General features: G+C 39.5%; 1 protein-coding gene across 3 annotated transcripts in view; it reads left to right on the top strand.

Moving 5' to 3' along the window:
* Nucleotides 1-13,851, top strand: part of CUX1 (cut like homeobox 1) — a 401,218-nt gene that overhangs the window by 188,170 nt on the left and 199,197 nt on the right. For all 3 annotated transcript variants that reach the window (XM_050929095.1, XM_050929093.1, XM_050929094.1), the window contains exon 5: nucleotides 10,488-10,625. In XM_050929095.1, coding sequence (XP_050785052.1) covers nucleotides 10,488-10,625 — 138 coding nt within the window. The remainder of the gene's footprint in view (nucleotides 1-10,487; nucleotides 10,626-13,851) is intronic.

Below are 13,851 nucleotides of genomic sequence, written 5' to 3'. Positions count from 1 at the left end.
TGTGCCGACGCAAAATCAAGGGACAGGTTTCTACTCCTGTTACTTTCTAACTCAGAAAAAGACCGGAGGATGGAGACCTATACTAGATCTATGCCGACTGAACAAATTCGTGAGGATACAAAGATTCAAGATGGTCACACTGGGCACAATAAAACCTGCACTGGATCAAGGGGACTGGTTCACAGCCCTCGACCTACAGGATGCTTACTTTCATATATATCAGTTCTTCCAGCTCACAGACGCTTCCTACGATTCACAATTGGCCACGACCATTTTCAATACAGAGTTCTTTCTTTCGGACCCACCACAGCACCAAGAGTTTTTTTCCAAGACTCTAGCCATGGTCGTGGCTCACCTCCGCAAACACGGGGTCACGCTGTTCCCCTATCTGGACGATTGCCTCATCAAGGGCAACTCCTATGGCGAAACACTTCAAGCTACCCATTTCGCTATCTCCCTCTTTCGCAGCCTAGGCCTCCAAATAAACATCCAAAAATCCACCCTGACACCTAAACAGATAGAGTTCATCAGAGCTTATCTCGACTCAATCCAGAGCAGGGTCTTGCTCCCATATCACAGATTCCTCGCTATCATACAGCTCAAACGCACGCTCTCTATTCGTCCCAGGACACAGACAAGATTCTGCCTACAGCTCTTGGTCACATGGCAGCCACCACCTTCATGGTTCACCACACGAGGCTACACACGAGATATCTCCAGGGCTGGCTCAATCCCAATGTCAAACCCAACAGACACACCTTAGGGATGCTGCTAACTCCTCTTCCCAATGTTATAGCTTCCCAACATTGGTGAACAAGTCCAGAAAACCTCTGCACAGGGGTTTCCTTCCAGCAATGTTCCCCAATGCTCATGCTCACCGTGGATGCTTCCCTAATCGCTTGGGGAGCGCACTTAGGGCGGCACAGGGCACAAGCTGGTGGTCCGCATCAGAGACGCATCTACACATAAATCTCTTAGAGCTCATGCGTTCACTTTCTTCCCCTCATAAAGGCCCTTTGGGCCTTAAAAGACAACATAGCATGCATATACTACATAAACAGACAGGGAGGAGCCCGATCACATTCCCTTTGCATGGAAGCCATTCAACTATGGAATTGGTGCATATGACATCGAATATAAATCATTGCTTCCTACCTACTAGACTGCCACAACAGTACTGCCGACGCACTTAGCAGGCACTTCTTGACACAGTGTGAATGGGAACTGCACCCCGCAGTACTCCAACAGCACTTCTCCCTCTGGGGCACCCCGTCAATAGATCTCTTTGCCACGACCCAAAATCGAAAATGTTCCGCTTTGCTCCAGTGCGGGACTCGGGACTGCATCCCTAGGAGATGCATTCCTCATCCCATGGAACAATTCCCTCCTGTACACCTTCCACCAATCTCTCTGTTACACAGGGTTCTTCGGAAGATTGCTGACGACAAGGCCTGGGTCATCCTTATTGCCCCGGCTTGGCCAAGAAAGATGTGGTATCTCTACCTACTCTGCATGTCCTCCCGTCACCCACAGGCTCTCCTCGACAGGCCAGACCACATTTCCCAGGACAACGGATGGGTTCTTCACCCTCAGCTCCAAAACTCCACCTCACAGCCTGGTTCCTTCATGGTTCCAAACCCATGAACTAGCCTGTTCCGAGCAAGTCCAGTATTTCCTCCTGCACAGTTGGAAAGACTCCACTCGTAAAACCTACCTGCAGAAGTGGAAGCGTTTCGCCCTCTGGTGCTCACATAATCACTTAGCACACAATAACGTGACCCTCCCTAACATTCCAGACTACCTCCTGAAACTAAAACAGGACGGACTTTCGCTCAGCTCCATCAAAGTGCACCTGGCAGCGCTTACCACCTTCCGTGGCCTATTAGACGGTTGTTCATTCTTTACCCACCGCACCATAAAATGCTTTCTCATGGGCCTGCAGAATCTTTACCCTGAAATTTACCCAACAGCAGCTGCATGGAATCTTAACCTCGTTCTTCATGCTCTCATGAAACCTCCATTTGAGGCCTTGGCTATCTCCTCTAATCTCCATATGTCCATGAAGGTGGCTTTCTTAGTTGCCATAACATCAGCAGGGAGAGTTGGTGAAATGAGCGCCCTGATGGCCCACCCTCCCTACACAATCTTCTCCAAAGACAAAGTCACTTTGAGACCACATCCTAAATTTCTTCATAAGGTGGTATAGACCTTCCTCCTCAACCAACCTATATACTTACCTACTTTCTATCCCAAACCTCTCAACACTCCACAAGAGGCAACCCTGCATACTCTCGATGTCAGGCGAACAATCGCCTTTTATTTAGACAGGACTAAACCATTTCGTAAGTCCCCACGACTCTTTATTTCCATTACCAAAAGATCGAAAGGTACGGCTATCTTTAAACAATGTCTATCCAAGTGGATCTCTGACTGCATCAGATCCTGTTACCATGCACAAAATCTTCAACCGCCCGAAGGCATTAGAACTCATTCCACTCGAGCCATGTCGACATCCGTTGCCTTCCTACACAATGTTCCCATTCCTGACATCTGTAAAGCGGCTATGGGGTCATCTGAACACAAGTTTGCAAAACGCTATGCTCTCACGCAAGACACCACGGCAGACACCATAGTAGACCATACAGTACTATCTACAGTACTCACTGCCGCATCTCCAAAGTCCCACCAACCATAGTGGGTACTGCTACACATTCACCTAGAGTGGAGCACCCACGGAGACAGCACTCGAAGAAGAAGAGAAAGTTACTCACCTTGCAGTAACTGAGGTTCTTCGAGATGTGTGTCCCTGTGGGTGCTCCACTCCCCGCCCTCCTCCCCTCTACTTTGGAGTACTAGTATGATTCTCCACGGTAGAGAAGGAGCTGAGGAGGGTGTGGGGCGCACGCACTGAGGAAGATTCCAACGAGACGGGAGATGCCAACTGAGCGCGTGCGTCCCAACCAGGCACTGCTACTGAAAATCTCTGACCAACGGCACCGGGACGCACCGTCACCTAGAGTGGAGCACCCACAGGGACACACATCTCGAAGAACCTCAGTTACTGCAAGGTGAGTAACTTTCTCTTGTATGTCAATTTAAAAAAGGGGGTGAAGACGTGAGAGTAAGGGTGAATTGGGTCTCAAGTGAGCAAGTTACAAAGATTCTGAAATGAGATACTAAAATATGTTTTAAAAAGTTAATACATTCTAAATACTTCTAATTGGGTTGATCTTCAGTCATTTGGCAAAACTCTGTATAAAGAGCAGGTGCAGCACAGTTATGCTAAGGCTTCAAAGTGTAGTATGTAGAAGATCAGGACTGATTAGCATTGACAGACCTGTGAGAAACTTATACAATGTTTGCCTACAGTGTGCCAACTCTAATCGGTGCCTAACTTCTGTTAGAAATAACATGCATCAAAATAATTATCCTTTTATAAAATAAATCACAGGAAATTATATTAGAGTAATAAAATGAAATGGCTTAGGTTTTTGCTGTCACTAGTGATAATTTGACAGTGGCGATAAATATGCATATTCATTACCAATTGTCGAATACTTGGTCAGTCATTTTACTGTGAGAATTATATATATAACAGTAAATGAAACTGTGAATTCAGTCTACTGTGGCTCTTTTGGGTAATGTTGATTGCTAATTTGGCTCTTGAACCGTTGAGGTCTGAGTATCACCGCTTTAAAGCTTTCTGAGGCCTGCAGAATTTAGGCTCGTACTATTAGTTGATAATGAAGACTAACATTCCCTTCACTGTTTGTGGCCACCTTAAATTCCCTGCTGTATTTTTTTTTTTAATGCAGTGTCCTATTGTTTTAAATCTAAATGGGTGGTGTGTGTTTGAGTGTCAGGAGGGAATGCTCTGCTTTGTAAAAGTGGAAAAATAACGGATAATTTAGCCCAGTGAAAAAACCAGATGATATGTATAATTCCTGATTTTTAAAGCACAACCGTTTCATGTTCTATATAAAACGGAGGAGGCGGGGGTGTGGAGATGATGGGCTTTGTTTCAAAATGGAATTAGGGCTATAACTCTTCTGTCCCTTAGGCTAGTGGAGTCATAGGGGAAGAAGAGGAAAGCTGCAGTTTATTGCATGAAATCTTTGCCTCAGTCTCTCTAGGCTATTTCAGTTTACCCCTGAATTTTGGGGGGAATAATTAATAAATTAATTAAGTATGCTGTGAGGTATTTGAATATTCAAAAGCTACAATGTAATTATTATTTTTCTAAAACATGTTTTCAGATTTTAACGTGTGATCTCCCAAGAAATCATTTGCATTTACTCCATCAGGACCTTATATAACTCATTGCCATGCAATTTTACTAACCCAGAGACAATATTCCTAAGGAATACCTCCACCACAAATGTTTATTGCAAAGATAAGGCAGCGGGTTGGGGAGAATGATATATTTAAAAACTCATTTTGCTTTGTGGTAATGACAGTGTGACACAGCAGAACTTGTGCACTGGCTTGGTTGTGGTTTTTTGTTCATTTAATTGCAATTGTACGTTTTAAAAAACTCGCATTAAGGAGTTTTCTTTCACTGCTTTGTCATTTTGTGTGGGAGTTTCTTGAGAACAATTGCTAAAATAGCATCACTTAAGACATAGTTCAGGCAAGACAAATAGTCTCTTTGAAAGAAGTGCAGTGCATTGGATGAATTATTTTTAGATCCAAACCGTAGGAAACACATTGCCAATTTTATAAAATATTAATTGCCACTAGTTCTGGCAGTGTTGCATAACTTGCTGTCTTACTGTTGTCAATGTTATAGGCCTGTAATGAGGAGAAAGCAGGGGTGTGAGAGACCAGACTTTTTGTTTTGAAAAATCACCTCAGAAGCTCCATATCTAAAATATCAGGTGAACAAGTTTTTATAAGGTTATTCAGATTTTCATTACTAAACCAAATAAAATGGGAAACCTGATTTTCTGTTCTTAAGTATGGAGTTGTGTACACTTTTTCCTGTATGGCACTGAACAAGTACACCGGTAAACTCTCTGAAATAAGAGGCTTATGATTATTTTTAAAAGTTTGATTTGCATCTTTCCTGTCCTAGCAACATATAGGTAATCCACTCATTTCTCCTGTACGTTTCAAGACCGGTATTACATTACTAGTTACTGTTAGAAACGGTGCAAATGTGAATATTTTAATACTACCACTGTGGCACGAAATTAAATCCTACAACATAAATAGACGTGAAATTTATAGTGACCTGTGTTTCAGTACATGTTACTCTTGCAGAAATTTTAAGTCCCCAGTCATGCTGATGTAAAAGCTTTGTGTGGAGACTTAAAATTCACAGAGAACGTTCTCCTGATCTTGTTGAACATACTCCATTCCATACATTCCAATTCTCTCTCATTGGCAGAACAGGAATCAGTCCCTATGGTTGAGTCTAGGGAACACTTTGTAACTCATACCTTCTGAGGTTAGGAGTTCCCATTTTCCATAATACCAATTAGCCACCTACAAAATGTTTTAAATCTAAGAAACAATGCGGCTGTATACCAGAAATGGCTAGGACAATGTTATGTTTGCTGAGCAGTCAAGTAACCATCACTTCTCACATTTCAGGTACAATCTCAAGGCTCAGTAAAGCAGTTTCTATAAAGAAACCTCAAGCCATGCAAAAGTCTTCAATTTTTTTTAAATAGTATCAGGGATAGTTATGGGTTGCCCAGTACTGTGTGAATTGTAAATTTAAACAGTGACATTTTTTCTCTCTTAGTTGATAGGATTTCCCTTTCCAGTCTGGCTTTGTATTAGTCTCTGTGTCTTGTATTAGTTTGTAGATTGAAGAATTAATTTTAAATAGGGAAGATCTACATAAAATAGGGCACAACTGATTTTTGCTTCTGAAGTCTGTTTGCATGATTTAGAAAAAAATTCACTATTCACTATTTTTTTCACTTCTCTATCTTTTCAAACATGTACTAGCAGAGAAATATTTTTTAAGATTAACTTCTTAAAATTGATCTTATTTTTTTCTGCTGAGGTGCTTTTTTCTTTTCCTTTTTAAATAAATAAGGTGGTCCCAGCATATTCAATATCTAGACAGCTTTTCATCAGTTGCTCATCAGCATGCTAATTGCTGTATGACTAATTATGCCCTGAATGCCAGTTGATTTTCTTAATGAGACAGCTGGGTTAATTATGTAATCGTATGATTACATTAGCCTAGAGTGCCCTGGCGAAAAGTAACGCATGCAGGAGCGTGATGTCATCGCATGAACAGCACTCACAAGGGGGTGCATTCATTTTCTGCCTAATGACAGGGGAGGGCAACGTTACCCACAGTGCTCTTTGTGTAAACAGTTATATTGAATTATTAAGGTCTGTGTCTTTTTCCAGCTTGTATAATGCATGGAGAATTGTTTTTGAAGAAAACTCAGTTTAGAAATTCATTCGTTCAGTGATAGTCCAGTTTTACTTTGTGATACTATGGCAGAGTTTACATTTGGTCTAAGCATTAAAAAGTTATAGCAGTTGCTGAAATGTAACCTCAGGCTGCTAACGCAGTGCATTATTTTATTAAGATCCACCTTTCTTTTACTTTAAAACCCTGCTCTTAAAATATGCACAGTAGAACCTGGCTCGTCCACACATTTATAAACTCCATCAAAAAATTGGTGTTCTTTCCCCTCTGAGAAGTGGTTTAACAGCAGTTCCTGTTGTGAGGCCTTATATTAATTTGACTTTGTTTTTTAAACAAAATACACTAGTGTGCATTAACTAGTACATTATGAAGTATTATCTCCCAGGAAAACGAAGTTAACACAGTTGCTTTTTGCATGCCTTTGTTCATTCAGAGGCATATCCAGCCCTCTCCTTCTTGACCAGAGCTTCATTTGTAGTGGATTTGATATGATGCACACCTGTGCATTCACACAGGTCTGCCGTGTGGATGGCCGGGGAGACCTGCTCAGAGTGAGCTCCTTGTGAAGTAGCACTGAGAGGGCAGCACATGGGAAGGTTAGGGGAAGGGTGAGCTCTGTGGACACTAATCCATCCTCAGGGCTTGAGTGGCATAGAAGAATAGTTTTGACTATTGTTTAGTATTTCTATTATGGTACTATGTCTGACGCTCAGTCAAGGATCAGGGCCCCATTGTGCTACGCACTACACAAATAGAAATAAAGATGAGTTTCTGTCTTGGTGTTAGGATGCAACAGGTGGATTAGACAGAAAAATGGGGAGTTGGAAGGTGAGGTCATAATAAAATGAAAGGTTTAGTGTAAAAGCAGGTATCTCAACTCATCTCTCACCTAACTAATGCCAGGTGGTAATGATTTGTAGGCATTTTTGTATACTAGTGATTTAAGCATTTCCTCTCTTTCCCCTGCCTTCTTGTCAGCCCTGTGTCCAGTCAGGGCACCAGACTCTTGATATGGGTCTTATTCTGTAGCTTGCAAAACTGTCATTTACAGTGAGTCTTCCAGTTACTAGTATCCTTTAGCAAGGGTTTGCTGTACTGGAGTTTAGAGAAAAAGCACTCCATTATTTGGAAGCTTTTCTTTGCTGCTTTCTGTACACTATCACCATTCCATTTCAGTTCCTTCAAATGTCAATGATCTCCTGTTAAACTATATGAAATCTGCATAACCTAAAAAGACAGGCTTTTATATGTGCAAGTTCTGGTTGTGTATTTTTTCCCCCCAAAACCCCACACCAATCAAGAAGGAAAATAGCACATCACAGACTTCAGATTGTGGTGTTTACATTGAACACAGTAATACTTGTGTGAAGTTTAAATGGTGTTGTAGATAATTAAGAAGACCAAAAAGCTGTGATTTCTAAAGTTTAAAATGCTCTTTGAGGTTTGACATACATAAATTAATTGTTTGACTCTCTCTAGCCAAAGCAAGTCATAGTCATTATGTTGTCATGCAGTAATTAGTTTTGTCTATAAATTAAGCCTAAGAGGTACTTCAGCAATGCCTTTTACAAATCCCAAAACAATATTCAAAGGCTGCAGGCTTTTAGGTGGTCAACTAAGCTATAGTAAAGTTTGAAATTTAATGCATGGGAGACTGTTTTTACATTTTGGTGATTCTGCGATTGTTTGCTACTTTAGCATTAGCCTTTAATAGAGCTAAAGTAAATATACATATCCTGATGAATAATTGAGTTTGCATGAATTTTTATTTACACTATAATGCTTTACAGGGATTGAAAATTTGACTAAAGGTTTAGTCATTATTCACTTTATAATGCACATGTTATTTTTATATGTCTTTGAATTCCTTCCTAATTTCAGTCTAGAAAAGCATTCTTTATTTGGAGCAGACACAGTGTCTTGTATGGTGCCAAGTATTAGAGGGGTAGCCGTGTTAGTCTGTATCCACAAAAACAACGAGGAGTCCGGTGGCACCTTAAAGACTAACAGATTTATTTGGGCATAAGCTTTTGTGGGTAAAAAACCCACTGTTTCAGATGCATGGAGTGAAAACGAAAGGTTATATCCAAATAAATCTGTTAGTCTTGTGAGTATCCTGGCTTTTTAAAATGAATGTACTAAAAAAAAAAAAAGTTTTTAAAAATTGTAGGCATAGAAGGCAATGTACAAACACTGGTTTTTATAAATACAGTTTGTATTGGCTATGGTATTTTAAGTCTGCTAGCACAAATGTTGTTAATATTTTATAGAAATATCATGGATTAAGTTTTAGATCCTCATTTGATATATTTTTAAGTTTGTATTATAGCCCTAAATCAAATAGACTGGATGGTGTCAGCCTTTCTTTAAGATCAGTAGTCCAAAATGCTGGACAGGCTCTGCTGGAGAAACACTGGACTGAAGAAATGTGACAAAATGATCATTCTAGGTAATGGTTGTTTTGGCTGCATTGGAGAAGGCTCATGTTGTGGCAGCCTGCACCCTAATTGGACTGTGTATAAATATTGTAGGGACTTCTCATTGCTGCTATAACTTCAACTTTATGTATAATTCCTTACCCAGGCCCCCTGCACCTGCCACAATAACATTTTAAATTTGATTTATTATAAATATTTTAATAGGGATAATAATAATGAAAAGTATTTGGCCTAAAAACATAAATGAAAAATCTATGTAGTCATAAACTATGTATGTACAGAGAACAGATGACAAGCAGCCTAGATTTTATATTATGAAGAAGGTAATGTCATAAGCTGTTGAAGAACTATATAACAAAATGCAGTATACTGCTACTTATGATGTCTCTGAGTTCAACATAACCCAGCACTGTTCTTTTATAAACTGTGAAACAACACTGGCATATTGAAAAACGCACAAGCTCATGCTTAATGTGTTAACAGAGGTACAATAGACTTATTATGTTTCCAGAGACTGAGGGTGGTCTGAAAAATTAATGACTACTACGGTGTTTGAAAATTAAGTGAACTCCCTAATATATACTGTTGTTGATCCACTGAGTTTAGTGTTTAGCATTCCTCAACAGGAGACTAAATCTTTGCAGCCATTTCACAAGTGATGCTGGCGCCCATAACAGAAATGCATTCAATAATTATTTATAAGCCCATTGGACTCCAACATTTTCCTACACTGACTGGGAAGCTGAGTTCCCAGAATAAATTCTCTATCCGTACATGGCAGGTGTATTGTAACAGTGTTTTTAGCAGAATAGAAAATGATAGAATTGACAGTAGGAGAGCATATAAAGTGTTTCAAATTTTTATTTAATTTGTGTAAGAAAAATAGAGAATAAATACCATAAAATCTCCAATTAGCAGAATTAATATTTATTAGCATTCGCATCAGTTGTTTACTAGTAAACGTCACTGATAGGAAATGAGCCAAAGGTTTGTAATCGTATTCACACAAGAGTTTCTGATATCAAATAACAGATCTTTCACGGATCTCCACAGCTGTACTTGTTTGTGCTTTATGGCTGAAGGCCTTATGGTAAGGTACAAGCTTATTCAAAAGGATGGTTCTTTGAAAGGGATGGTCTAGACAGTATTTGGTCCTGCCATGAGGGCAGGGGACTGGACTCGATGACCTCTCGAGGTCCCTTCCAGTCCTAGAGTCTGAGTATTTAAAGGACTCCATTAATCAGTATTTAACATATTTTTTGTTCCTTTTACTCAACAAAGGAACAAAACAACATCTTGTACATTAATGTCTTTTTCATGAAAATAGATTGGATCTTGAGACTTTCATGCCTTGTTAATCTGTGTCATTTTAAAGATATTATCAAAATACTTTCTGTCATTTTAAAAAGATACTATTCATCATTTAGAAAATAATGGAGAGCTTAAATATAAAGAATTGTATATAATTTTCAAAGAACACATGGGGAAGTAGAGGAAAGTAAATCAGACTTAGGCCTTACTACAACACTACTGCATATGACCATTAGAATGTCCTTTTAACTAAGGAAGAAGGAGAATTCCTCCACAAAGAATTTCAAGATTCTGAGCTACTAAAGCTGTAGCGGTGTTGCTGTTGTCTTTTTATTATTTAGATCCAGTTCCAGCTCTGGATCTAGGACAGCAGCTTCAGCTGAAAGTCCAGCGAATGCATGATATTGAAACAGAGAACCAGAAACTTAGGGAAACCCTAGAGGAATACAACAAGGAATTTGCTGAAGTGAAAAATCAAGGTAGGTGGAAAAAATTGCACTCCTTCTCTCAAATTGTAATTCTAACAGTTTGAAGAATGTTAGGATTAGCCCTAATTGTATTTCATAAAATTAGTGTGTGCATATATATTGATATTTAATAAAGAAAGACTATTGTATGCTTATAGCCACTTTGAAATTTACATGTCTGCATATGACTATTTTGCTTTGACAGGACCAATAGGATTTCCTTTAGAACTTTTCCTACGGTATCATGTAATAGCTGGGCAGTCTTCTTTTAAGCATTCTGTTGTTGCCTTCAGAACTACTTATTAGTGATCCAGCTAGCATACTGAAGTTACATAGCAGTCATTAAATACTGAGATTATAGTAAGACTGGTCTAAGGCCAAACAAGTATTTTTTTAATCTACTACTTGTTAATAACTTTATTTTGTTTTTTAAAAAAGTATATCTTCTCTGCTCAGTTTTTCCTCAGATAAATTAATGAAGTTACCTCAGTACTTGCAGCATTCTGTATAATTACTATAGGGAATGCCCAGTTAATAGTGCAAATACAGAGGTAATGTTTCAGTTTTTAAGGAAGTTGGCAAGTTTTTTAAGGTGACCACGGTACATGAGAAGACCATTATCTAAGGTACAAAAACCTGCTGTCTCTGAAAATATCCAAGCTTTCTTGTCTTTCAGAAAAACATGCTTCCTGCACCAGGAAATAAAATATGCTCACTCTAAACCTAGTTCCCTTTACACACAACTTGTGGTTTCCTTGTAAATATGCAATTCTGTGTTAAACTAGCAGCCAATTGTTCTATCGCAGGGATAGGCAACCTATGGTGCGCATGCCGAAGGCGACACTCGAGCTGATTTTCAGTGGCACTCACACTGCCCAGGTGCTGGCCACCAGGCCGGGGACTCTGCATTTAATTTAATTTTAAATAAAGCTTCTTAAACATTTTAAAAACCTTATTTACTTTACATACAACAATAGTTTAGTTATATATTATAGACTTCTAGAAAGAGACCTTCTAAAAATGTTAAAATGTATGACTGGCACGTGAAACCTTAAATTACAGTGAATAAATGAAGACTCAGCACACCACTTCTGAAAGGTTGCCGACCCCTGTTCTACCACATAGGAGAATAGACATTGCCCAGCTAGAAGTCTAATCGACAGTTTACTGGGTCATAGTTTGCTGCATCTAAATTGCAGCAAAAGGTGCATATTACAGCCACCTCTCTTTAATATGAAGGGGGTGGCCCATTGAGATTGCAGGTCCCTCAGCATGCAGGTCTTCAGACTGGACTGCAACAAATGTAATATTTGCATACTGGGAGCTCTACCCTTGGCAGTTGCGCTAATTTGATAAAAGTAGAGACATGACCACAGTTCACTTTGTGGCACTCTGTTGGTCATGCATTTTGACCACCTTTGTGTGGGAGCTTGTGGCCTGATCTTGGAAAGTGTAAAGGACCTTTAACTCTGGTTGTTTGCTTTTTATTTAATTATTTATTTTGACAGGAGCAGCACTTAAATACTTCAGTAGGACCCAGGCCCATTATGGCTAAATGTCATGCAAACATGTAGAAGAGCATGTCATGAAGAGCTTGTGATCTTGAAACCAATGGGACCGGGCCCTTTAATGCAACTGCAAAATTTGCATTTATTATTAATGGCTTTTTTATGCTATATGTATTTATTTCATTCATATACCAAATGATCTTTGATCAGTGTTTCACTCTGGAATTGCAGTTCTATGCCATACTTTAAATAGAAATGGTCTGAAGATGATAAGAATGACCTGGAGAGTCCTGTTACTAGTTGAGGGTGGTTTGATTTCTTTCCATAGATGGGTTGCACATGGTCTTAAATGAAGTTAAAAACATAAAAATGGCCATACTGGGTCAGACCAATGGTCCATCTAGCCCAGTATCCTGGCTCTGACCATGATCTGTGCCTGAAGGTTTCTGTCAGTTGGAGGTCTAGGGATACCTGGAGCATGGGATTGCATCCCTGACCTTCTTGGCTATAGTAACTATCGATGGATCTGTTTTTGAAGCCATTTATACTTTTGGCCTTCACAATATCCTATGTTAATGAGTTCCGCAGGTTAACTGTGCATTGTATGAAATAGTACTGCCTTTTCTTTGTTTTAAACCTGCTGCCTGTTAATTTCATCTAGTGACCTCTAGTTCTTGTGTTATGTGAAGGGGTAAATAACACTTCCCTATTTGCTTTCTCCATACATTCATGATTTTATGTGTCCTTAGCTTAGCTGGTCTTCAGATTCTTTCTCGGCTTGCCTTCCTGTACTTTTATACTTGATTGCTTCTTTCTATGTTCCTCACTATGATTAGACTTCAAATTTTTAAAGGATGTCTTTTTGCCTGTAACTGCCTCTTTTACTCTGGTTAGCCACTGTGGCATATTTTTGGTCCTTTTTAAATTTGGTTTGAGATGTGCATTTAGTTTGAGCCTCTATTTTGCTGTTTTCAGTCTCCATGCAGTTGGAAGGCATTTCACCTTGTGACTATTTCTTAATCTCTGTTTAACTAGCTACCTCATTTTTATGTACTCCTCCTTTTTGAAGGGAAATGCTGCTGTGATGGGTGTCTTTTGTCATTTTGCCCTTTGCAAGAGTGTTACATTTAATTATATTGTGGTTGCTGTTACAGAGCAGGTCATTTCTATTTACCTCTTGGACTGGATCCTGTGATCCATTTAGGACTAAATCAGGAATTTCCTCTCCCTTTGTGAGTGCCACCAGCAGCATCTGTGGTGTCTAGAATTTTCTCTCTGCATCCCTTCCTAAGGTGGCACATACCCAGTCAGTCTGAGGATACTTGAAATCCTCCATTATTATTGCTGCATCTGCTTTTTCAATCTCTCTAATCTCCCTGAGCGTTTCACAGTTGCTGTCACCATTCTGGTCAGGTGGTTGGTAGTATATTCCTACTGCTATACTCTTATTGTTCAAGCATGGAATTTCTATCAATAAAGATTCTATGGTACAGTTTGATTCATTTAAGGGTGTTGCTTTTATTTGACTTTATGCTTTCTTTCACATACAGTGCCACTCTCCCACCAGCACAACCTACTCTGTCATTCCTATATATTTGGTAGCATCCAATTACAGTACTGTGTCCTCATGCCATCAAGTTTCCATGACACCTATTAGATCATTATCCTCGATTAATACCAGGCACTCTGGTTCACCTATCTTAGAATTTAGACATCTAGCATTTTTATAA

Source organism: Gopherus flavomarginatus, chromosome 19 (genome assembly GCF_025201925.1).
Source record: "Gopherus flavomarginatus isolate rGopFla2 chromosome 19, rGopFla2.mat.asm, whole genome shotgun sequence".
NCBI lineage: Eukaryota > Metazoa > Chordata > Testudines > Testudinidae > Gopherus > Gopherus flavomarginatus.
The sequence above is the reverse complement of the archived record's forward strand: the minus strand, read 5'-3'. Positions and strand labels throughout refer to the sequence as shown.